General features: G+C 37.1%; 1 protein-coding gene across 2 annotated transcripts; it reads right to left on the bottom strand.

The window, feature by feature from the left end:
• LOC110884531 (solute carrier family 40 member 2) lies at positions 1 to 27,737 on the bottom strand. Of its 2 annotated transcripts, XM_022132252.2 has the most exons (9): positions 27,355 to 27,737; positions 27,201 to 27,257; positions 25,439 to 25,589; positions 19,117 to 19,313; positions 12,986 to 13,450; positions 1,584 to 1,755; positions 1,230 to 1,367; positions 1,043 to 1,153; positions 1 to 179 (listed from the first exon to the last, which is right to left on the bottom strand). In XM_022132252.2, exons 3-9 carry the CDS (start codon positions 25,559 to 25,561, stop codon positions 42 to 44), a joined length of 1,344 nt encoding a protein of 447 aa, XP_021987944.1. In that variant the 5' UTR covers positions 25,562 to 25,589; positions 27,201 to 27,257; positions 27,355 to 27,737; the 3' UTR covers positions 1 to 41. The 2 variants fall into 2 exon arrangements, with proteins under 2 accessions (XP_021987944.1, XP_021987943.1); XM_022132251.2 differs by lacking the exon at positions 27,201 to 27,257 and having other exon boundaries at positions 27,355 to 27,736.

The following is a 27,737-nucleotide window of genomic DNA, read 5'->3' as shown; positions in this document are numbered from 1 at the left end:
TGAAAACATATATCAAATCTCTAAACTATAACAATGACGATTTATACATAATGATTAAAGAACATGATCAACTTTTTAAAGTGAAAAAGGTGTTTCCGAACTCGATATACATGTACACTATAGATTATCGCCGCTATTGTCGCCAACCCGAACGATATCAAGATTAACTTCCAAAAATCCTAAGAACACAAAAAAAATGTATATATATGAAATCCAAAAAAAAAAAACTAGGAAGAGAAATCTCACAGTATTTCAATTATAAAACCTAACAATTAAACAAATTTCAACCATACATGGTGCAAGCGACAATAAAGACATGATAACAAGGCTAGGATATTTTACACATTTAAAAAAAGGTCTTGGGTTGACAACGAAAAATTTTATTAATGAGACTATCGGGTTGATTGAGGAATAATCCCCGAAGTTATTTTCTAAATTCTAATGTTTATAACATGACTTAGACCGTGTTTGGGATTGAGTTTCCAAATAACTTATTAACTTATTAGTTTTTTTCAAAAATCTAATAAGTTAAAAAAGTGTTTGTCATTGATAAGAGTCAATTATTAATTGACTTTTTGAGAAGGATTAAAAAGTTGTTTTTCAGAAGCCACAAAAACTTGGTTTTTTAAATGACTTTTGGTTTTTTGAATATAAATTTAACAATCTAACTCCATTCTTAAAAATAGCAACCAAACATGAAAACTTACTTTATCTTTTTTGGTCATTTTACTTTTACTAGTACAAAAGTTAATCCAAACATTTTTTTAAAAAACTCTTTTTGAAAAAGTCATAAGCCAATAAACACTTTTGACAAAAAAAAAAAAAAAAAAAAAAAAAAAAAAAAAAAAAAAAACACTTTAGATTAGATAACTAATAACATTATATCCAATAAAAAATAAGGCGTTATTTATATTAAAAGGGAAGGGAAAAAAGTGTTTGTAGATCAGCCTTACCCAACTTGTCATGTTTCAACCAGCACCATAAAATGACTGTTTCGACCCAAATACGTTATGACTTGTAACCCACTATAAACAAAGATCACCTGAGGGTTGGAGATAATCAGCCCCATGATGTATGTCATCAAGTCCCAGAAAGACTGAATCGAGTTTTGAACGCCACCAACAACAGCTCTATCAGATTCAGAAACTTGATCCTATTTCATAACTAAATCAGACATTAGAAAACAAGAATCTAGAGTCATTTCTACAGATTGTGGGCTTTGTTATGACCTGCATTTGTTGAATGACTGATAGATCAAACATCCATAGCCCCAAACGTGACGCTGCTACTCCCACCATCAACAAGTAAGCCGATGTTGTACTGTTTTGCACCCATATTGAGCCAACACAGACCAAGAGGCAGGTCCACTGCATACGAACAACATAAATCTTCAATAAACCAGACTACATGCACAAACTGTTTCGGGTCAAAATGGCCGGGTCAGGTTGACCATACAACAATTTGTCTCATTTTTTTATAAATAATCAATATATTGATCATATAACTTCTAATAACTTAATTTAGGTGGTTATGAACGCTTGATAATATCTTGGGTAACTGTTCATCTACTGAAATTGTCATACCTGTGACCAGATTGACCAAAGTCCAGTTCGAAGGGTTGAGATTCGAGTCTCCATTAAAGGGTACAAAAATGTGGCGGAAATACCAATTATCGCGCTTATTCCTCTGCCTGTTCCAATTATGTATGCTAGTATTCCGTCCCACTCCAATGTCGCAGTCATCAAAGTCCCAAAACTGTCAATAAAGTTATCAAACGGAGTTTCGTTTTTAACAGCAAATTTTATACACCTATCAACCTGCACACGTATGGATTTGAACCCACACCATGTTGGTTACAGGCCCCAAACACACTCAACACTTATGTATGTAATGGACAAAAGCTTGCTACTGTATGTTCGATTGAAATATGGGGTTCATATTATTGAATAAACTAAAGGCTTTATATAGCCATACAATCTATGAACGTGGGAATAAAAAAGGAATAAAATAAATATTCTATCCTAAATAATGGGTACATGAATTGACCAAATTCATAAAACCCAACGTGCACTTTTTCTCCTCCATGAAACTCGGTCAGCACACATAATTCGGTCAACCTGGATCATATCTTCAACTACTGATGTGCAACCAGCTTACCCGAGTTGCAACATGTGACCCGCGACTCGCGTCACCCGTAAACAATTAACCATTTTAACCGTGACCCGATAACGTGTCAACCCGTGACCCGTAAACGAACCCGATTAACCCAACATCCACTAAGTAGAACCGGAGAAATAAAGGTGACTAGTTCTTCAAAATGCAATCTAACAGTTACTTTTGAAAATTTATAACCACGATAAAAAGTGGTGCAAATTTGACCATTTACTATATGAATGGGCAAATTTAGTGTAAGGTTATCCCTAAAGAGTGAATTAATTGGCAAAGAGGTTAAAAGGTCATTAGATTGTTTTATTTAAAGGGATATTGGATTTTAATAATCCAAATTATGACTTGTTGGCCGATAATAATCCATACAACCAATGTGATCAATGGCAAAATAACTGCCAAAGACAATCTCACTCTAACAAAAAAAAAGTAACTATCTACGACTCTAATGAACAAATGACTGATTATATCTAAATCAGAATGTTGTACAATTTAGGGTAAATAAAGTTACTAGTCCGTTAGAGTGAGATTGTCCTTAACAATGAAAGTGAAGGTAAGAAGTGTCTCTGGGCATATTTGTTGCCCAGAATCTTCTTAACGAACAATGAATATCACAATGAACGAAATAAACACAAACTAACCTTTATTGAATGAATACAAATCTTGAATGTATTTACAAGTGAATTGAATGAGAGAGTGTGTAAGTTACAAATGAATCTAACTATCCCTATTTATAGTTTCCTACGGGTACGAGTGAATAGACGCGTCTCTTCGTGAAAAGTCATGTCTCTTGGATGTGTGGTTGAGATTGGATCTTGAAGAGGTGCGTTGATTCTCGTCCGCATGATCAACAGTCGCGTCCCTTGCTCCTTTCCTTGGTGTCGATTGGGAATGGGTGTGTGTGTAGAGACACACCTATTCGGTTATTGAGGGAAGTTTCAAACTTCCATCTTGCCAACTTTTGTCCTTCAACTTCATAACCGCCACTTAATAATAAATCTAAACTATCTATCTAACTATTAACTAATTACATAATAAACCCTAATACTTATAGGATGTGAAGAGATTATGATTTCATTCACCCCCCTAATCTCGAACATCCTTAAGTTGCACCTTGATCTTTCTCCATGTCTTGCTTGCCATCATGTGCTTGTTGAAGTAGATCATTGCAGTCTTCTTTGATTGCCATTAGGAGAGTTGGTTCATCGTCTTCCTGCACCAGATTTGTTTCTTCTTCTCTTTGGTTTGATTCAGGACAATCTAAGGCATAATGACCAAACTTTTGGCAATTGTAGCATTTAATCTTGCTTAAATCCTTCCCGAACTTCCTTTGGTTGCTTCTACTCTTATAAGCATCATGTGATGAGTCTTCATCATCTTCTTCTTCTTGTTGTTTGAACTTTCCATCACGCCACTTGCCTTGTGATGAACTGAACCTTCCTTGTCCATTGTTCCCAAAACGTCTTCCACGACCATAGTTCTTGTCGCGTCGCGTATACATAAGTTTCTCTTGATTATATACCGGGTTTTCATCCACCAAGCCGGTCCTTTCTTCATAGGCCTTCAATCTTCCAATTGTCTCGTCTAGCGTCGTTGTTTCTAAATCAGCGAATTGTTCAATGGTTGCAACAATTTGAACGAACCTTCTTGGTACAGAACTCAGAAGTTTTCGTACTAAAGTTGGTTGATCAAAAGTTGATCCAAGACCACTTGCCCTCGTGACAATGCTATTTAGTCTTGCAGTGAACGAATCGATAGTGTCTTCCTCCTTCATCTTTAACATCTCAAACTCTGTTTTGAGCGTTTGAAGACGTGCCTTTTGCACTCGATCTGCACCGACGTGTCTAGTCTTTAATGCATCCCAAATTTCTTTTGCACTTTTGCAACTTGCAACTTGTATTATCATATCTTCCGGTAGTGCTTGAAATAAATAAGCGGTCGCCATCATATCCTTCTTTTCATCCGCTTGCGTATTTTCTTTTGGTTCTATCATTTCCCATAATCCGTTTGCCCTCAAAATGGTTTTTATACGGATTGCCCATACCGTATAATTTGTAGACTTTAAAATAGGACACTGAAACTGGGAGAACGAACTACCCTCTCTAATTACTACCGCGTTTGACGGAGAGGCTCCTCCTGAATCCGCCATAATTTCTTTTCCAACAATTTTCACTTTCTAAACTTTGGTTTTCTCCTAAAACCGAAGTCTATGATTCCAAAAAAAAAAAAAAATTCACACTAACTTTCTAACGGAATCAAACCAATTTCTAAATCTTAAATAAATTCCAGAAAAATAGAACGTAGAACCTGGAATTTGCGAACCGACCGACTTCTCTTATCGTGATTCTCCGCACGGTTTCTGACTTTTCTTAACAACCCTCTTGGCTGCGTTTTTTTTCTTTCTGCTTGATTCGCGACTCTCTAAATACAAACCAAAAATCAGCCCCAAACCCGCTTGATTTGCGACTAAACTTCTCAAACGAACACCCTCTTGATGCTTTGATATCACAAAACTTCTCAGATTTTGTGTCTTTTACAAACTTCAAACAACCCAAACTTCTCAGATTTGCGATTGCTTCTTGAAACCGGAATACAAACTTCTCAGATTTGCTTCCGTCTTCTTAACCCGAATCGTGGCCTCTTGCCGTGATTTGAATTAAAAAAAAACTCAGAATCCAAACACCCTCAGTGATGATCAGATCAAAATCGAACACCCTCCTGATGACCGATTAACGAACGAACAACAATCGTACCCGCTTGATGCGATTGATGTTAAAACTTAACAAAGAACAACCCAATCAACGCCTCCTGCGTGATCAGAATTGTCAGGGAATTCAACCACCCGCCTGATGATTATCTTCCCGAAACAAATTTGAGCCCTAGGCTCTGATACCACTGTTGCCCAGAATCTTCTTAACGAACAATGAATATCACAATGAACGAAATAAACACAAACTAACCTTTATTGAATGAATACAAATCTTGAATGTATTTACAAGTGAATTGAATGAGAGAGTGTGTAAGTTACAAATGAATCTAACTATCCCTATTTATAGTTTCCTACGGGTACGAGTGAATAGACGCGTCTCTTCGTGAAAAGTCATGTCTCTTGGATGTGTGGTTGAGATTGGATCTTGAAGAGGTGCGTTGATTCTCGTCCGCATGATCAACAGTCGCGTCCCTTGCTCCTTTCCTTGGTGTCGATTGGGAATGGGTGTGTGTGTAGAGACACACCTATTCGGTTATTGAGGGAAGTTTCAAACTTCCATCTTGCCAACTTTTGTCCTTCAACTTCATAACCGCCACTTAATAATAAATCTAAACTATCTATCTAACTATTAACTAATTACATAATAAACCCTAATACTTATAGGATGTGAAGAGATTATGATTTCAATATTCCCATTACCGGTGAATGGGTCATAGTTTGTATTATTATTATTATTCAATTTATCAATACTCAATCCAGATCTCTGCAGCCCTCCACCTGTTTATTTAGTTGTTAATTAATTAACCAACATGCCTTTTTTAGTTAGTGAATATAAGTAAATCAAAACACATAAAAAGGCAAATTTGTCACCAACTTCTTATAAAACTCATATTTATGGCTACACTTAACTAAAAAGATAAATTTCTACTTTCTTATACATCTGAAAAAATAGGTGTACTTACTTATAAATATCTATGCTTTGTGGTCTAGTGGTATTGGTGATTTTTCCCCATAGATGTGGTGTGGGTTCAAATCCTTATAATTGTAAAATAACTTAAGAGTAAAAATGTTGTTTAAAAAATACTTATAAATATATACAGGAGAAATAAATATTGTATCACTTTTTTAATTTATCAAATTGCATAAAATAAGTAAAATATAAGACATGCATGTGATAGTTTTCTAGAAGAATTAATGACTTTGTTTTACAAAATAGTATAGTTTTAGTGTGTTAATGGCTCTAAGAGCATTCACAACACTGGTCAAAGTTCAAAATCTAAATCGTCACATTACCTGCCACATCATTACAAACATCAACTATTCCGAACCCACTTTTTCCTATAACACTAAACCATTCCAAACCTCCACAACAGACCTCAGTTTTACACTAAAAAAAAGAAAAAAAAAAGGCATGTGTGTATATGGTGTGGTCCCCACTAAACCAAACCGGACCAGTCCGCTACACTAAACCGTACCACCATAGTCAATCTCCTACAACGGGGGTGGTCTGGAATTGGTGGTTTGGTTTTGGACGTGATATTTGGACTCCACATTGTGGATGTGTAAGATTAAATATATTACGTATTAATATTTAATCTATAGCCATCTTAATCATTTACATTATAGAGATCAAAATATATTAGAACCTATTATTTAATTAGTTGGTAATTGTTGATGGACCATATTACCCTTAGTAACTAATTAGGTTTCCTCCTGGGTGCTTATATAAGGAGAGTTATGTGGAGGTTTAAGGGTTACTCAGTTACACAATTCACACACCCCATTAGTCATAACATCATCATGGAACCTCCTCTCCATAACCGATACCCTTTTCGGTTCTCTAAGTCCCCATCATCAGTCAGCACCCTAAGGAGGAACCAGATCAAGATGACAAGCATGTCGAAATCCATTACTGGATTCTCCTCTGCACTATCTGCTGTGACAGGTATGATTTATATTGTTTTCCTTCATGCTCAAACAGAACTGAACCAACATGTGGTATCAGAGCATATGTTGATTAGTCAGTTCTGTTTTCGTATCCATAATTCTGGGATTGAAACTTGGAAAACAGAATTTTTCTTTAAAAACCGTATGACCTTAACAGCCGGTTTCGAGTCATAAGAATCGACTCGAAATCATGATTTCGATGAAAAGATTAATTGTTTTGTTCACCGAATTAACTGGATTATAATTTTAGCCGAAATCTGTTTAGTAAAACTATTAAAATTCAGGTTTCGGGTTCCAGAATTTTATTTTTTATGATTAGGGTTCATCATGTTCATGTGAAAATTCGAAAATTCTGTTATGATTTGGAATGATTTAGGATTAATGGGTGTTTTTTCCATGTTTGATCTAATTTTATCTTTTAATTTTTATTCGAAACTGTTATTAGATAAACAGTTATTATTTTCGAAATATGTTGATAAAATTAGATCACTTTAAAACAGGAAATAATATCCCATAATCCCTTAGATTTCGAATTTTCAGTTATGTCATCACAATTAACAGCTGTAACAGGAAGTTTCGAGAACATGAGGTTGCTACTCGCAACCATGAGGTTGCTACTCGAGACCACGAGGTTGCTACTCGCAACCATGAGGTTGCTACTCGCAACCATGAGGTTGCTACTCGCAACCATGAGGTTGCTACTCGCAACCATAACGTCATTAGTCGAGACCATGAGGTTGCTACTCGCAACCATAACGTCATGACTCGCAACCATGAGGTTGCTACTCGCAACCATAACGTCGCTACTCGCAACCAGAATGTCATCACTCGCAACCATGAGGTTGCGACTCGCAACCATAACGTGAGTAGTCGAAACCGTAGTTGCGACTCGCAACCATAACGTGACTAGTCGAAACCGTAGTTGCGACTCGCAACCATAACGTCATTAGTCGAAATCGTGGTTGCGACTCGAAATCTCATTATTTTAAGCTGTTTAAATGTGAACTAAGGAAAAAAATTTTCGGGGCTCCGCCCCGAACCCCGGGCGGGGGCACGCTGTCCCCCGCACCCCCCAGCGAACTCACCGCGGAGTTCGATCCGCGCTAACGGGTGGTTTGCTATTAAATGATTGGTTTTTGTAATTATTTAGTTAATTAATGAGGATCAAATAATGTTTTACAAAACCAAAGTGGCTTTACTTGAATGAGCTTCTGATGCATCATTTCTGGCCAAAGCTGACTTGATGCATCTACTTATCATCCAAGTATTACGAAAGCTATGTTGTGTGTGCATCATAAGCATGAATGTCTTAATTTCTGGCCAAAGCTGATTTAATTCATTCATAGATGGCATACTCAACAAGTGCATAACTAAAGTGTTTGTCTCAATTTCTGGCCAAAGCTGATTTGTTACAACCACTTTGCACATATGCTTAAATGATTACACTTCTGGCCAAAGCTGTTTTGTCTTCGTTTAAGTAGAACTTTAAGTAGTCTATTATTTTGATGTTAGTAATAGACATATCACAACCTCTTCACATAATGATCCTTATATTAATGATCCTCAATTAATTTTGTGATCATTTTGTCTGCCTTATTCTTAGTACCCATATTTTTACTCACTATAATTTTCTTCTATAAATCTATATCTCATCCACCCTAATTCCTAAACCTAAAATGTTTTGCTTTATTTAAAGTTTCTATAAGAATTAGCTCTTAAATTAAATCCTTGATTATCTCTTAAGACACGATAACCTTATTGCTCTCTTCTGATAAGGCACTACGGAAGAAAAATAGAGCATGATGATTAGGATAAATCGAACATGATGTCTCTTATGATAATCAAGACCTCTCTAATATAATTGCTATCACTAAAGTTATTCCAGATTAATTTTTTCCTAAGACTAATCTATAATTGTGGAATAATTACAAGAACTCCTAAGGTGCATGTCTTCATTTAACTAATTATAAATTATATGGTTAAGTGGTATATGTGAATATATTATAATGTACAATACCATGACCCGTAAAGTTAAGGGCTTACGCATGGAAATAAGTACATTTTCCAGTACATTACATACTAAGTTTTCATTTGCACAATTTGATGCATTATAAATCAGCTATAACACTCAAAAGTACCAAAGTATAACGAGTGTGTTGATAAGCAACATATGTACATCGAAATAAATGTTTGAAACTGGAAAATAAGATGTTATTCACCTTAAAACCACTAAAACCTTAAGAGAGGATTGTTCTAAAGTCCATAGACAAATTACAAGTGCTAATCCCAACGTTAAGGTTCTTCAAGGGAAAATCTCACTGCATAATTATGTCATTAGACTAGGCATAAGCAACGAGACTATCCATTATTCTAAAGAACAGTTGGATAAATTAATTAGATAGTAACTTACTAATGATATTTAAGTCTGATAATTTTAATATTCCAATTAACACATGATTAGTTGACTCTAGTTCCATACGTTTCCTTACCAGAACTCGACAAATAACTAACATGGGAGTTAGTGACAAAATTAAATGTTAAGACTATAAGAACCATAATGAACAGTCTTCCAACAACGCCTTTCGATACCTTATATATTCTGATTAATCAGAATATAGTATCATAATTAAGCAATGTTATGAAGGTTGTGAGATTTGCATAGTCAACATAAAGTCACACTTATCTTAAATTCTCATCTTATTTGTTCTAAATATCTGGATAGAAACATTACTGTGATGAAACTAGATGATACCTTACTTTTTCACAACCTTTGTCATCATGCTAACGAGAATTTGACAAAAGGAAAATGAGACTTATAAATTTCATCCATTAGAACCAAAATTCATGAGAAATCATGACATGGTTAATGAGGATGATTATTCATCTAATCTCATTTTAAGTGATTTTAACTCATGACGTTACAGCCCTAAATATTACTTGGCTTAAGGAATAAGTATGGGTCCATCATAAGTCATTCATTGACATTCGTGGAACTTATTCCAAATGGAATATTCAGACATAATTTATTTATCATTTGAAAGACTATCAACTTGTATCTAAATTTTGTCGCATATGGCCTACGGTCTTAGAAGAACTCTATTCATATATGTAGTTAATCAGATTTCTATTAAATATGTCCTTAAAGTTTCTTATGATATCTGGACATTAAAGAAATCAAATAAAGTCTAACGTATATGTGATAGGTTCCCACGTCACGTAGCTTATTGAAACTTCTCTTGTAGCATTCTAGAGATATTAAAGATCAGTGGGAGCATTAAGTGTCTCAATAATAACTTGCAATAGTCGCAAGAGGTGGGGAAGAGTGTCATTAAATTCACACCTCTTGTACAAGACATCGCTCCATCACGACACTGTTCAATCACACCTTATCTCTTTAAATCTAATGCTACTCTTACAAAAGTTTCATTGTTGCTTAATTGTGGGCGCACTTAGATTTCTTACCTAAACTAACATAATCCTCAACAAGAGAAACTACAACGACTAACGTCATTAATTTGTTTTCTCTATTAGAATTTGTTGGTCGTTAAGTATTGACCCTAAGCATGCTGAGTTCCTAAAGATTTCTAAGTTCGGTGGGAGCAGTCAAAGTCCTTATCATGATTTGCGAGGAATACAAGAGGCGGGGGGAAGAGTGTCATTAAATTTCACTCCGAATTTAACTCCAATTACACCTCTTGTACACTATACTGCACCAACTCTTACAAACTTAGAATGAAAATGATAGCAACCTAACCAAGAGCTAATCCATAAAATTGAAACTTCTAATGAACCCAATAATCAACTCAGGAGGTCATCTAGGTTTAAAAGCCTACTAACTTTGATGATTACATAACCTCCCTAATTGAAGTTGAAATGGATTTTGGAAATGTTTACTGATCCTATCTCTTCAAATTAAGCCATTAGTGTAAATCAATCATATGAATGGAATAAAACAGTTTTCTAGTAAAACTGATTTTATGTGTTCGTGTAACGTTTGGGATTTGATTGAATTACCTAAGAGTGTTCATAACTAAATCAAATCCTAAAGCGTTAAGACACTAAGAAGCATGATTGATTGTCAAAGGTTATACTCAGGAAGAGATAAATTATTAAAGAATCTTTATTACATATCTAACAAAAGAGTTCTTTGAGGATCATCACTGTTCTAGTAGCTTATAATAGTTTTAAGCTACATTAGATGAACATTAAAACGATTTTCCCTAATAAATGGCTGACACATTTACATGTTCATTAGATAACAACCTAAAGTTTCAAACTGAGGGTTAAAGAACACTTTATTTGTAAGCCAATAATATCCATGTATGGGTTAATGCAAACATCATAATGAGATGAAAAGCTAACGTAATTATTTTCATCAAGAATCAAGTGGATTAATGTACCTACCTCAAGATGAGTGGGAGCAACTAAAAATAAACTTGTCTATATAGATGACATTCTTTGACAAGCATATGTTACATAAGTCAAAGCATTGTTAACACAAACTTTGATATAATAAAACTCAGAGATATCTCTTACGTGATTGATATCATAACATACTGAGATAGACCCAATGGGATAGTAGTTTCGTTCCATAAGTTTAATGGGTCCTTACATATGTAACAATCAATATTGCTCTCCTTTAGAGGATAATAGGATAAATGAGATTATTTATTTACGCTTCATTAATTAGAAGCCTTATGTAAGTTTAAGTCTATACTCGTTTAGATATTACTCATATTGCAACACACTAGATATGTCTAGATTAATGTGTAGCATCTAATGGAGTATTACAATATCTTTAAAAGAAACGAGAGACTACAATTTAAAGAAGAAGTGAGAATTAAAACCGGTTTATTACTCTAACTTTGAGATATTCAAAGATTATAAAATGCAGTTTCGGGTATATCTTTATGTCAGCAGACAAAACCTATTTCATGGAGGAGTCATAATGCACTGATATTAACAACCTAAGTTATAACGACATAACATGGTCACTAAATGTTGTTGGAAATTTAATCAGTGGACTCATAAGTTTATTAACTCCATATAATGTTTTGAAGAATTAGTGTGATAAAGTCAGCCACCATAACTCCTTGAACAGTAACAGTTTAAGAGGTGCTGCATTAAGTTTCGATACGCAATTAATTATTCGTTTATTAACGAATTGAGGAAACTAAGTTTTGTATCGAATACATTCATGATATGCTTAAGGATCCTATAACTGAAGGGCTATTACCCATAAGTCTTATTAAGAGAGCTCATAGACGGGTATTAATTAATAGTCGTGCGCAATTGCATATCGTACTATGAATGACTAAGTATTAGTTAATTTTCCTCAAGTTTGATTTTGTATGTCTGTTAGAATATGTTCAACCGGTATAATGGCATATAGACAAATAAAAGTTACAAATCAAACAAAGGGCTTACGCGTATTTTGATCATGATGATTAGGTTTTAAATTAAGGCTATAGTATGATTAATGGGGGTCCTGAGTCGCATAATGATTCAACGGCTGTATTTTTCTGCTATAGTACTTGTTTAAGGCTAAAATGAGTGTTAACTCCTGATCAGGCTTATCTAATACTCATAGTAAATGATTACTCGGCTAAGTGGGAGAATGTAAGATTAAATATATTACGTATTAATATTTAATCTATAGCCATCTTAATCATTTACATTATAGAGATCAAAATATATTAGAACCTATTATTTAATTAGTTGGTAATTGTTGATGGACCATATTACCCTTAGTAACTAATTAGGTTTCCTCCTGGGTGCTTATATAAGGAGAGTTATGTGGAGGTTTAAGGGTTACTCAGTTACACAATTCACACACCCCATTAGTCATAACATCATCATGGAACCTCCTCTCCATAACCGATACCCTTTTCGGTTCTCTAAGTCCCCATCATCAGTCAGCACCCTAAGGAGGAACCAGATCAAGATGACAAGCATGTCGAAATCCATTACTGGATTCTCCTCTGCACTATCTGCTGTGACAGGTATGATTTATATTGTTTTCCTTCATGCTCAAACAGAACTGAACCAACAGGATGCTCTAAAACTGCGTCTAACTAAAAGAAAAATCATATATTCAATTAAATTTTTGTCTCTCATTGTAACAAACTAACAAAACCAGAAAAGATCAAGAACCACACCTACCTGAGGACTGTAAAATAGAGTAAAGCAAGGGATAGTCCTGGTAGAACCACGTCTTGTTGAAGGTACACTCGCCAAGCATGAATAAACGGACTGTCATATACCCCTTTAAAAGTACCCGAAGAAACGTCTTCAGAAGTGTCGTGATGGCCACTAGTTTGTTCCAGACAAGTAGAAGGGGCTTGTTTTAGATGATTTGGCGTGGTTAGTTTTAGTCCACGTTTTCGGTTGCTCTCTGAAAGAGCTGGAATCCCTTTATATACAGAGTTTAGGAGCCAGTACTGCAAGAAAGCTGAGAGTATGTTCCAGATTGCTAAACTGACAGCCGATGCAACCATTGACACGAAACTGATGATGAATCCTGTGACAACAGGTGCGAATAAGTTGCTTATTAGATCGATTCTCCGGATTGTGGAATTCAACTTTGTTAGTAAGTTTGAAGAATTCCCTTCTGATATTACCACCACCCTGTCAAGATTTAAAATATGTCAATCTAGTTTCCTTTAAGAGTAAACTTCCGTTTTGCTCCCTTCGGTTTGGTTGTTTTAACGGTTTTGCCCCAGTCCTTTAAAAATAGCCATTTACTCCCTAATCTATGAAGCTTATCTCTATTTCACTCCCCGCCCCTAACGTCATCCAAAATGTTTGTTAAAAATAAGGGCAATTTGGTAATTTTACATATAAAGAGAAGGGTGTTTTAATAACTTTACAAAAAGAATTTAATTGGATAGCGTTAGGGGCGGGGAGTGAAATAGAGATAAATTGTTAGACATACAAGAATACATATATGTTCAGCATTATATGTATACAAAATAGATAAGCTAGATATAGTTATTTGTTATTTTTTTTATTTATAACATAGGGCGGTTACAAAACATTTATAAAACCCTATGTATGTACGTATATATACATTTGTATCACCACATCTGTAATTTATCAATTCATTATATGAACAATATCGTTTAGGCCATCTGCAGAATTTCGTTTACGTATTCAAAAGATTTCCAACAAAGTGGTATCAGAGCCACAACATTCGATCCAAGAAATCTATTCACGTTATCTGTTTTAATTCATCGTCGAATTCAAGATCATGAATCAAACGCAAGGAATACAAACACAAATCCCCAAACTGAATGGACAGAATTATTATCATTGGCACATTCAAATGAAAGTATTGCTTGAATCACAGGAATTGTGGACGGTTGTCGATGAAGGGTATCAAGAACTGGGACCGAATCCGTCGGAAGAAAGATCCGCTGCATACCGGGAGTCAATTAAAAAGGACAAACGGGCCCTGCATATCATATTTCAATCAGTAATCGACACAGTATTTGAAAGGATTTCACAGGCAAAGTCGGCAAAAGAGGCATGGATTATTCTTCATAAATCATACAGGGGAGAAACACGCGTAAAAACTGTAAGACTTCAATCCCTCCGTTGTGAATTTGATTCGTTAAACATGAAAGATGGAGAATCTGTTGAGGAATACTTCAACAGAACGATCCATTTAGTAAACCAATTGCGGATGAATGAAGAAAAATTAGATGAACAGAGGGTTGTAGAAAAAATCTTACGTAGTTTGACTAGGAATTATGAATCGGTTGTTATAACCATCGAAGAAACAAAAAAAATCTTGCAGAAGTATCCACCGAAGAACTAATGGGGATACTTCAATCACATGAATTAAGATTGAAAAGATACGAAGACAATCCCGTAGAACATGCGTTTCAAGTAACGAATGTAAGCCAAGATAGATCTAGACAATCATTTAAGAACGATTCCACAGGAAGGGGACGAAACAAATATAAGGGCAAGAATTTCAATATGAATTCAATAAGATGTTTCAATTGTCATAAACTTGGACATACAGCCAAGTTTTGCCAACAAAAGGACGAACGCGAAAGAGCGGATAATGCATTAATTCATACAGAAGATGATGTCGATGAACAAGATGACACTATGTTCATGATTTTTAACATGGAGGAGACAGTCAAAAGTGACTGTTGGTATCTTGACAGTGGCTGCAGTAACCGCATGAGTGGTAACCGAGAACTCTTTTCTCACCTTGATGAATCTTTAAAAAAGGAGGTGAGAACATGAGATGATAAACGGTTGGAAGTATTAGGCAGCGGAAATATCTCTATTACGATTAGAGGAAGAGAAAGGAAGATACCAGATGTATTTTATGTAAAGGGGCTGAAACATAACCTGTTAAGCGTAGGGCAACTCATAGGGAAAGGATATGAAGTTGCGTTTAAGGGAGATAGATGCATTATCAAAGATTCAAATGGTGAATTTCTTGGTATTGTTAAGATGACCAACAATAAGATGTTCCCATTACATCCTGAAAGCGATCTGACATATGCCATGAATATGACTACCAGTGATTCTTCACGTCTATGGCACAGACGCTATGGGCATGTGAACATGGATACTTTGATTGACATGAAAAACAAGGATTTAGTAATTGGACTACCAAAGATAAAGAAGGATGACAGTATATGCGAAGGTTGCATATCTGGAAAACATGCCAGGAAACCATTTCACAAAAAAATGGTCTGGCAAGCTACTGAACCATTACAATTAGTTCATTCCGATATATGTGGTCCAATGAGAACAGAATCCATCGGTGGATGTAGATATTTCATCACATTTATCGATGATTACACCAGAAAAACATGGGTGTATTTTCTCAAATTTAAATCCGAGGCACTATATCACTTCAAGAATTTTAGAGTTTTGAATGAGAAGCAGTCAAATCATGTAATCAAAACATTAAGGACGGATCGCGGAGGAGAATATTGTAGCAAATCATTTCAGGAATATCTGAGACTTAATGGGATTCGACATCAGCTTACTAACAGTTATACTCCTCAACAAAATGGAGTAGCTGAACGAAAGAATAGGACTTTAATGGAATTAAGTAGAAGCATGATGAACATTAAGCAATTACCTAACTGTTACTGGGCAGAAGCGGTAGCATGCACTACTTACATCTTAAATCGAACAATTACGAAGACCAGACCGAACATCACTCCTTACGAAGCCTGGAATGGACAGAAACCAAATGTAGAACATTTGAGAGTATTTGGTTGTCTAGCTTATGCTCTTGTACCCAAACAACACAGGGACAAGTTATCCAACAAAACAATAAAAACTATATTTGTTGGATATAGTGAAGCTAGCAAGGGTTATAAGCTATATAACCCCCAAACTAACAAGATCATCATTAGTCGTGATGTGATCTTTGATGAAAATAAGAGATGGGTCTTCGAAGGTGAAGGTTCAAATGCACCGCTTATCATTACTGATGGAGAGGAGATACAAATTCAACATGATGAAGAGAATAACCAAGAACAGGAAATTGATAACCACACAACAGATAACGTAAACGGAGAACCAAATCAAGAAACTCCCAATAACGATCAACAAGTTTGCAGTGGCTCGGGGACGTATGAAGCACAACAACAAAGTGCTGATCAAGATCAACAAAACAGTGGTGACACTTCATCTACAGATTCAGAAAACGAAGTCATTAAAACCAAAAGCATTAGGAATGTATATCGCAATACAAGAAAACTAACGAATGCAGAGGTATTACAGAAGTACAACCAAAATCAAGTGGTGAATTTTGTTCTCTATGCAAGTACAGATCCGACAAGTTATGAAGAAGCAAGTAAAGATGCAAAATGGATAGCAGCAATGGACAGGGAAATGGACTCCATTAATAAAAATCACACTTGGGTACTAGTAGATCCACCAAAACATCAGAAGCCAATAGGGGTAAAGTGGATTTATAAAACTAAATATGATGAAAAAGGGAATGTAGACAAATACAAAGCCAGATTAGTAGTAAAAGGATACAGGCAGAAATATGGAATAGATTATCAGGAGGTGTTTGCACCCGTAATAAGATTCGAGACAGTTCGAATAGTGCTAGCTCTAGCTGCTCATTATGGTTGGTATCTTCATCAAATGGATGTTAAGACAGCTTTCCTAAATGGAAAACTGAATGAACAAGTCTACATAGAACAACCTCAAGGTTACATTAAACAAGGAGAAGAACAAAAGGTATGTCATCTTCAGCGAGCTCTCTATGGTTTAAAACAAGCACCAAGAGCATGGTACAGTCGTATAGACTCATACTTCTTACAACATAATTTTAAGAAAAGTGCATATGAGCATACTTTATATATAAAAGACACTAACAAAGGGAAGTTAGTGATATGCTTATATGTCGACGATTTAATTATTGCAAGTAATTCCATGCATTTAATTACGAAATTCAAAGAGTCAATGAATAAGGAGTTTGAAATGACTGATATGGGAAGATTACATTACTTCTTGGGCATGGAAGTACTTTATGAAGAAGGAAATATCATACTGTCCCAAAGGAAGTATATGAAAAACTTATTAGATAAATATAAAATGACACAATGCAATACGGTATCTACACCTATGGAGTATGGGTTGAAATTATCAAAAGATGACCCAGAAGAGTTTGTAGACGAAGGTGTGTATCGAAGCCTAGTAGGAAGTCTGATGTATCTTACCAACACAAGACCGGACATCATGTTTGCAGTCAGCAAAATTAGCAGATTTATGGAAAACCCGAGGAAGAATCACTGGGAAGCAGCTAAACGAATACTTAGATATATCAAAGGAACTCAAAATCAAGGAATTACATATTCCAAATGAGGAAAGAAAGTTCTGGTAGGTTTTAGTGATAGTGACTATGCAGGAGATATGGATGATAGCAAGAGCACATCCGGATATATATTTCATTTAGGTTCAGGTCCCATCTCATGGCAGTCAAAGAAACAAAAGGTAGTGGCTTTATCATCAACAGAGGCAGAATACATGGCCTTATCATTAGCTGGCTGTCAGGCTTTATGGATCAAGGGAATCTTAGATGATCTGCAAGAAAATAACGTTTCCTCAATTCCTTTATACTGTGATAATAAATCTACGATATGTTTAGCAAGGGATCCGGTTTATCATGGAAAGAGCAAACATATAAGAGTTAAGTATCACTTTATCAGAGATCTAGTAAAGAAAGGAGAACTAAATGTCATTTTTTGTGCAACGAAGGATCAGATAGCTGATATTATGACAAAAGCATTACAACCAAAAGACTTCATTAGACTTAAGGAGCTTCTTCGCATGTCACCTGAAGTAATCTAGCTTACGGGAGGGTGTTAGACATACAAGAATACATATATGTTCAGCATTATATGTATACAAAATAGATAAGCTAGATATAGTTATTTGTTATTTTTTTTATTTATAACATAGGGCGGTTACAAAACATTTATAAAACCCTATGTATGTACGTATATATAAATTTGTATCACCACATCTGTAATTTATCAATTCATTATATGAACAATATCGTTTAGGCCATCTGCAGAATTTCGTTTACGTATTCAAAAGATTTCCAACATAAATGTCATAGATCATGGAGTAAAATGGCTATTTTTAAAGGATTGGGGCAAAACCGTTAAAACGACCAAACCACATGGAGCAAAACGGAAGTTTACTCTTTCTTTAGTCATACTTTGGGCAAAAAACACTACTGTGGTTTTGAGATCATGAACAAAATCTAACAAGCTGACTTATATCACTATTTGGATAACAGGTAAGTCAATAAATTTCGCTAGTTATCGTCTAAACTATTAGATTTTTCTAGGACGATTTGCAACGGACGTTTTGACCTCAAAAGTCAAATAAAAAATACAGCTGTTGTATAATTCTAGATAAGGGTAGTGATCAAAGACTTTTTTTTCTAAAAGTTTAACAAATAATTATGCTAATCCAAGATATTCAAATGACAAGATTGACCTCAAAAGTCAAACTAGCTTTCATGAATTATGCTCTAGAGGTAAAACAAGAAATGTGATCAGAGTAGAGTACTGACATATTGATTATTTAATCATCAAACTTATTAGATCTTCACAGAACTTAATCTGTTAATGTTTCAACAGGCGGTTTTGACCTCAAAAGTCAAACTAAATATGTAGAATCTTGCTCTAGAGCTATTAATAATAAACAGTTACTTAACTACTTCTAGACTAGTGGTGTTTGAACATGTATAACATTCATTGAAGCCGAAGGTCACAAAGAGTAAAATATACCATTCTCTTTCAATTAGGATGGTTCCTGCAAGAGTCGAAAGAACCGCAACAGCTCCGGAGAGATTGGTTAACACAACAAGCAAAGAAAATGTAGGGATGTTGGTGACACGCAAATCTGGAGAGATTAGAAGTCCAACCACCGTGACTCCCGCAATGATAAATGAGAGATTTTGTGTTAAGAGCCAAAACCGTAAAACCTGTCAAGTTATAAAAAAATGAAGAACATGTATAGTTGCGGATTCAGAAATTCTATAACAATTTATTGGAAGTTTTTAAAGGGTTAGAACCAGGGTCGGCCCAACTAGAGCGAAAGCAAGGGGCTTTGGAGTTTGGTCATCCACTTCCCTAAGGACCCTAAATTCGGAAAAGAAATTATATGTATACACGCAAATGATACATGAATCATAGGATCAAAAGCGAAGAACATTTTCTCTTTATCAAGAAGGGCACCAATTTTAATATCTGCTTTGGTCCCCAAAAAGGCTTAAGCCACCAGCCCTGGTTAAAATGAAACTCAAGTGCATGATGGGTACCATTCAAGATTAGCTATTACAACTTTGACTTGACAAGGAGAGTGATGCAGCGTGTGAAACGAAAAAAATGAAGATTACACGTTGATTCTACGAATACCCGTGTAGCTCTTCCCCAACCCCCAAATTGTAACCCCAAAGGCCACGGAATTTGAAGTGAAAAAACAGTTTTCTCAAAATTCAATTCTGATCTTCTCATTAGCTTTAGCAACTTATAAATAAAGACTGAAATTCGAAACGGGCCTAAAAAAGATAACGGGCCAAACACACGGCCTAAAACAAAAAGCCCAAAATAGTTCAAAAAACATAAAAATGCAAATAAGTAATAGAAATAAGCGTTTTTTTGGCCTGGTCGCACGTCCCAAACGGACCCTCGTAGCCCAAGTTAGGGCCATTTTAGTGAAGGCCCTTTTCTTACGCGGTCTTGGGCCTCCAAGTACAAAATAGCCCGTTCCTCCACACTTGGGCCCACATCATTCCCCCTGGATACACAAAATTCGCCCTCGAATTACTAACAGTTTCATCATCAGAAGACTCTCCATAATAAGGCAACAGATGCTTCACGTTAAACACATCAGCACAACGAATGTGACTAGGCAGTTTTAGACGATATGCATTTGGATTGATCTTCTCCACGATTTCAACTGGGCCAATCTTCTTCGCTGATAACTTGTTGTATTCCCCAACTGTAAAACGATCTTTAGTCAAAACAGCCCAAACAAAGTCACCTTCCTCGAACTCAACATGCCTACGCTTCTGATCAGCAGCTTGCTTATACTTCAGATTAGCTCGGGTCAAATGATCATACACAGCATTATGAACTTCATGTAGACCCTCTACAAAATCCTGAACTTTCTTTGGAACAGATCCAGAAACAGGAAGGGACATCAAATCAAGTGGTCCCCGAGGCTGAGATGAATACACTATCTGAAATGGGCTATATCCAGGGCTACGATTGACAGCATGATTATGAGCAAACTCAGCTTGGCACAACTTTTGATCCCATGCCTTCACATGATCACCAACCAAACACCTCAACAAATTCCCAAGTGACCGATTAACAACTTCAGTTTGCCCATCAGTTTGTGGGTGATAAGCAATACTGAAGTTAAGTTGAGTATTCACCATCTTCCACAAGCTACGCCAAAAATGACTCAGAAATCGGGTATCCCAATCAAACACGATAGAAGAAGGTAGCCCATGCAAACGGTACACATCACGAAAGAATAGTTGGGCTACATTGACAGCATCAGTCGTCTTCTTGCAGGGAATAAAATGTACCATCTTAGAAAACCGATCCACCACAACAAATATGGAATCATTACCTCTCTGAGTACGAGGTAACCCCAACACGAAATCCATACTAATATCAACCCATGGCTGTGAAGGAATTGGCAAAGGCATATAGAGACCCGCATTGGTAGCCGTGCCCTTGGAAACCTGACAAACACGGCACCTCTTCACATAACGATCCACCTCTTTTCTCATAGTTGGCCAATAATAAGAAGCTTGAACCAATTGTAAAGTACGATCACGACCAACATGCCCTTCACCATGTAACTCCTTAATAATCTTTAAGCGAAGACTAGAATCGGGAATACATAGCTGATTCCCCTTGAACAGAAAACCATCATGCAAAAGAAAGTCTGACTTTTGCCCAGTTTCCACATCCTGCAAAATAACTGAGAAATAAGGGTCAATGGCTAACTGCTCACGAATGACCTCCAAACCCGGCACATCAACCCTCATAGATACAAGCAGATTACTCCTCCTGCTTAAGGCATCAGCAACCCTATTTGAAACACCAGTCTTGTGTTTGACCACAAACGTAAACTTCTCAAGAAAGGCCAACCATCGCCCATGCTTGTGAGATACCTTATCTTGAGTACGAATATGCCTTAGGGAATCATGATCAGTGAATAAAACAAACTCCTTTTGAAATAAGTAATAACGCCAATGCTTTACAGCTTGGACCACTGCATAAAACTCTAGGTCATAAGTACTGTACCTCAACTTAGGCCCAGTTAACTTCTCACTAAAATAAGCAACAGGTCGACCACCCTGACTAAGAACCCCACCAATCCCAACCTTTGAGGCATCAGTATGAAGTTCAAAAACTTGAGAAAAATTAGGCAATACCAGAATTGGTGCTGTAGTGAGCTTCTCTTTCACAACTTGAAAAGCCAACTCTGCCTCATCCGTCCATACAAACGTCTTCCCCTTCATACAATCTGTCACTGGGGCCATAATAGAACTGAAGTGTGGAATAAACCTTCTGTAAAAAGAAGCAAGCCCATGGAAACTACGAACTTCAGTAATGGTTGTAGGAGTTGGCCAATTCTGAACAGCCGCCACTTTGGATTCATCAACCTGTATCCCATCACCAGAAATAACATACCCCAAGAATAACACTTTAGGGGTCATGAACACACACTTCTTGGTGGCTGCATAAAAACGATCCCTGCGAAGTAAGGCCAAAACCTGCCTCACATGCACAACATGGTCGCTGAAAGAAGCACTATAAATGAGGATGTCATCAAAATACACAACCACGAACTTCCCAATAAAAGGCCTAAGCAACTGATTCATCACACGCATAAAAGTACTAGGTGCGTTTGATAAACCAAATGGCATCACCAACCACTCATACAATCCTTCACGAGTCTTGAAGGCAGTCTTCCACTCGTCACCCGGTCTAAGACGAATCTGGTAATAACCACTCTTCAAATCTAACTTCGTAAAAATACTAGCACCACTAAGTTGATCAAGCAAATCATCAAGTCGAGGAATAGGAAATCTGTACCTCACAGTAATCTTGTTGATTGCTCGACTATCAACACACATACGCCAAGTGCCATCTTTTTTTGGAGTCAATAAAGCCGGAACAGCACAAGGGCTCATACTTTCACGAACGTGACCCTTAGAAATCAACTCCTCCACCTGTCTTCGCAACTCTTCATGCTCAGCAGGGCTCATCCTGTAATGTGGTCTGTTGGGTAACTGGGACCCAGGCTCCAAATCAATATGATGTTGGATGTCACGCAAAGGTGGTAATCCATCAGGCAACTCAACAGGAAAAACATCAGAAAATTCCTCAAGCAAAGGAACCATAGCATCAGGAATTTCGACTTCCTCGGGCATTGCCTTCCCTATCAAAACAAAAACACTGTCCGTATCCTCCAACTCATCTTGAAACTGACTGATGGTCAACAAAGTACCCGACTGTTTTGCGGCTAACTGCTTAGGCTTGCTAGGAACAAGAGTGATCTTCACACCACCAAACAGAAAACTATAAGTATTGGACCGCCCGTTATGTTCTATATTACGCTCGTACTCCCAAGGTCTGCCCAACAATAAGTGACACGCGTCCATAGGGACCACATCACACACGACATCATCCTTGTACGTGGACCCAATGGAAATTGAAACGAGTGCCCTTTTAGATACCGTCACTTCACCTCCCTTTTTCAGCCATTGAAGCTTGTACGGTTTCGGGTGACTCTCTGTCTTCAAGGCCAACTTTTGAACTGCCTCTTCAGAAATCAGATTGTCACAACTCCCCGAATCGATGACAAACGTGCAAACCTTCCCCAAAATGGTACATGTTGAGTGGAAGATGTTGTGTTTCAGACAGTCATCCCCATCTGCCTTTGGTGTATAGCAAGAACGCCTAACCACCAAGTTCACCCCAACATCACCGGTCACAACCTCCTCTTCATATTCAGTTTCTTCATCGTACACTGGGTTATTCTCATACTCTTCATACTGATCGTCCTCAGACTCAGCAAACAAGTGTCTCTTACCGGCCTTCTTACACTCAGCTTGACGATGGCCCGTCTCACCACAATTGAAACATCTCGGACCACTACTACTAGCCCCCTTAGAAGTAGGCCCGGTATTGCTACCCCCCGGCTTCTGCTGACTAGGCCCGCCACGAGGTGCCCCACTGCCTGACCCAACGTTTCCCCCAGCAGGGGTAAATGAACCGCCCACCCGACGGTTTTGCTTCTCAAAGGCCAACGCCCGTTGGTGTGCCTCAGGAATGGTTAACGGATCAAAAAGATTCACGGCCTCCATGATCTGAACCCTTAGACCCCCAATATACCGAGAAACAAGTTGCTCCTCCGGTTCTTGAATATCATTCCTCGCAATCAACTGGTAAAACTCCGTTGTATAATCATCAACCGATTTAGCCCCCTGTTTCAAATTCTGCAGACGCTGGTACATCAACCTTTGAAAATTATGAGGCAAAAAATTGGACCGCAAGCATTTTTTCATCTTGGCCCACGTCACGATCCTTGACTTCCCGAGTCTATTCCGTGTTAATTTCAATTGTTGCCACCACGCAGAGGCCCTACCACGTAACCTGGTAGCGATCAAGGCCACCCGCTTGTTTTCAGGCACCTCCTTGTACTCGAACACCTCCTCTACGGTAGCCAACCAATCGATGAACCCCTCCGGATTCAAACTAGACCCATCAAATTCCGGAATATCAACTCTTATCCCAGAATCCCAACGCCTGTTACCCCCTCCACGTTCACCCCTTGGTTGCCCCTCCCGTTCATCTTCGGAAGTCGAATCATCACCAAATGGGTTACTAAGTTCAGAACCATATCCGTCATTGGGTCTCTGCCTCCTACGATTGATCAAGTCGGCCATCCGGTCAGTCAACTGATCGACCACTTGATCCAACCGCTCATCCACTCTCGCCATAAGTCGCTGCTCCAACTCTCGTTCATACACTTCATCGAGAGGCCTGTTGTTGTTTCTCCTCGGAGGCATTTTGAGCCAGGAATTCGGCTCTGATACCAACTGATGCAGCGTGTGAAACGAAAAAAATGAAGATTACACGTTGATTCTACGAATACCCATGTAGCTCTTCCCCAACCCCCAAATTGTAACCCCAAAGGCCACGGAATTTGAAGTGAAAAAACAGTTTTCTCAAAATTCAATTCTGATCTTCTCATTAGCTTTAGCAACATATAAATAAAGACTGAAATTCGAAACGGGCCTAAAAAAGATAACGGGCCAAACACACGGCCTAAAACAAAAAGCCCAAAATAGTTCAAAAAACATAAAAATGCAAATAAGTAATAGAAATAAGCGTTTTTTTGGCCCGGACGATGACCCAAACCGCCGTAGGCGTTTGCAGCAAGATGGAGCTCGTTCTCGCCTTCGAATCGCCTGGTCGCACGTCCCAAACGGACCCCCGTAGCCCAAGTTAGGGTCATTTTAGTGAAGGCCCTTTTCTTACGCGGTCTTGGGCCTCCAAGTACAAAATAGCCCGTTCCTCCACACTTGGGCCCACATCAGAGAGATAAAATGGTTAATGAATAATAATTGAACCTTTTTTAACCGGCGAACACACACACACCCCCTAAAATCTACTATTAAAATTCACTTGTTGCCCACTCTATGGAACGCGAACCAGCATCACTTTAGTGGGGATAAACACCTAGTGCCACTAAACCAAAAGGCCATCATCAGGAATAATTTAGCCACCAAGCATTGTAAAATTAACTAAACTGCATTGTGGTATAAGTTCTTCTTACACTTACTTTGTTTTAGTTATAAAAACACTACATTATATGGTTTTAGAATTCTTATAAATATTCGACTTATTCTGCAAAACAAATTATGTAATTTGGATAAGATCTATCACGATGAAGAAATAAAAAAAAACGTGTTAGTTGGAAAAATTGCAAGCTTTTTTAATATGTTTAAGAGACATAATAGAGATAGATGATACACATACGAACGAAAATCCAGCACACAAACAAATAATATTGTACCTTCGGATATGTGGAGTTATCGATCCATTGGCCTACAAGGGGACCAAATAATGTGGTTGATGTGGACTCGACCACCCCATAGGCTGCAGCCATAAGCAAAGAATCCGGCCAAATGTTTATCATATACAACCCAACTGAAAACTCCCATGTCCTATTTTAATAATTAAAAGTTTGTTATACAATCAATCAACATAACAAGACATTTGTATGTTACAGTTGTATATGAACTTAAATTGAAGAAGTATTATTTAAATCAAGTATTTGAAATCAAAATATTATAGTTTTCTAAACCATAGATAATGGATGTATGCATGAATATCCTCTTTTGTCACATGTGATCCATGTAGATGTTATGAGTTTTAAAAAAAAAAATAAGATGTTATGTCCATGTCATATATATGACATGGCATGAGGCAAACTTTCTTCGTTAGAGTGGTTAATGTTTGGTGAAATGAATGTTAGAAGTGTTATAGGTAACATTGTCAGTATTGATTATTATCGACTGATTGATCATGATTTAGTTTGTTAAAATCTAATGCACCAGAATATATATAACAATGTTCACATATCCTAATTAAAATGGTACAAATGACAGTTGATTTAAATACACAATCAAGGATATTCCTTTAAAGCTTAATGATTCTACCAAAGAGCTTGTAATCTAGCAATATCAAGGTGTACGTGTACATAATTGTGTTCCTCCCTAGGTGATTTAGAAGCAGGGTCAAACAACGTGTAAGTTAGTCGTTCTAAAAAAGTTTATTGTTTTTATACACCGACTATATGATTCACCTAAATACCTACGACGTGGGGCAAGCCCACTTAGTAGAGACTTATGTCTCTTAATGGGAGGTCTTGAGTTCAATCCCAAACAAGGAGTAGTTTATTATAAATTTGGTGTAAATTAAGAGTAAGTATTACCATTAAAAAAAATATCTACAACGGGTTTGGACCACTTGGTCTATAAAAGTTTAATAATACTTCTTTTCTTAAATAAACATATTTAATGCAGTGTCGGCCTAACGTTATTGGAGGCCCTAAACGAATTACAAAGTTGGGGCCCTTGTGAGACTTGAACCCTAAAAAAATATCAACAAGCAATAGCAAAGCACAAAATCAAGTCGTAAAATAGCGAATATCAAATCGCAACATTGTTTTTTATGGTTACTTAATCGCAGATTGCACGATCGGCGGCAATCGATTACCCATATTTTCTCCCCCAATTGTCATTCACGTCGCTTGCAATTAGCAATGTCTAGACATTTTACTTGTTTGAGTCATTATATCTTTACCCGTGTATTTGTTCATTTAGGCTAAATACATTTGTAATATAGGAAAAAAGTTTTGGAGGCCCTTTTTTTTAACGTCCAACATAAGAATCGCCGGTACTCCGTACGCGGCAGCCCAACCTGCACGCACGGAGCCCTAGCCCACCATGCCACCAGTTCCGGGGAAAACCCGACCCTGCACCCGTCCGAGGCCACGACAATGCAGAGCCGGTAAAACCCGGATGGATCGAGAATCGAACTCGAGACCATTCGATTAGGAGTATTTCCTTCATTTCTATGACCACTTTTGGAGGCCCCTTTGCCTAAAATGCTAAATCTATGGGTGTGGCCCTGATTTAATGCATTAATTTGTATACTTATACTTAAAAGGAAACTCCACCTACAACGGGTTTGGGCCACTTGGTCTAGAAAAAGTTTAATGATTCTTGTTTTCTAAAAATAAACATATTTAATGCATTAATTTGTATACTTACTTAAAAGGGAACTCCCAAGCAGTAGAAATACTTATAAAGCTTCAGTTAAGATAAGTCCTAAAAAGATATTATGAGGGATTTCAAGATTTTCATATATGATGAGAGAGAGAGAGAGAGAGGGAGGGAGGGAGGGAGGGAGAGAGAGAGTGTGCACCTGGCACCCCATCTGGCTAAGAAGTGGCCCAAATACAGATTAAGGAGAACAGATGTAGGGATATCATCTTGATGATGAGGAAGGAGGTGCTCATCCTCCATTTTCACAGAGTACACCTCCTCCATTTCTCTCTCATTATGCATGCCTGTGTATCTCTCTCTTTCACATTCACATCCATCCAAAGGTTTGCATTGATATTTATTCGTAGATAGATCGAGAGGATGTAAATTACTTTTATACCCCTTCAGATATAGCTATCATAAAACGTGACAATATTGTAGTAACAACTTGTGATCATGTCATGTAACGTCACTAAGTATTATTTTTAAGTTGATTCATCTATTAAAATTATGTGTTATGTACCGTATTGTGATATTAATACC

Source organism: Helianthus annuus, chromosome 10 (genome assembly GCF_002127325.2).
Source record: "Helianthus annuus cultivar XRQ/B chromosome 10, HanXRQr2.0-SUNRISE, whole genome shotgun sequence".
Lineage (NCBI taxonomy): Eukaryota > Viridiplantae > Streptophyta > Magnoliopsida > Asterales > Asteraceae > Helianthus > Helianthus annuus.
Note: the sequence above shows the minus strand (reverse complement) of the source record. Positions and strands in the feature narration are given on the sequence as shown.

Excerpts from the sequence above, each read along its gene's own strand:
- LOC110884531 (XM_022132251.2), bottom strand. The coding sequence starts at position 27,497 with ATGCATAATGAGAGAGAAATGGAGGAGGTGTACTCTGTGAAAATGGAG. Across the intron at positions 13,451-19,116 it reads ATCCTAATTGAAAGAGAATG|GGTGGTGGTAATATCAGAAG; the intron begins GTATATTTTACT and ends AAATCTTGACAG. Across the intron at positions 180-1,042 it reads TGATTATCTCCAACCCTCAG|GATTTTTGGAAGTTAATCTT; the intron begins GTGATCTTTGTT and ends TTGTGTTCTTAG.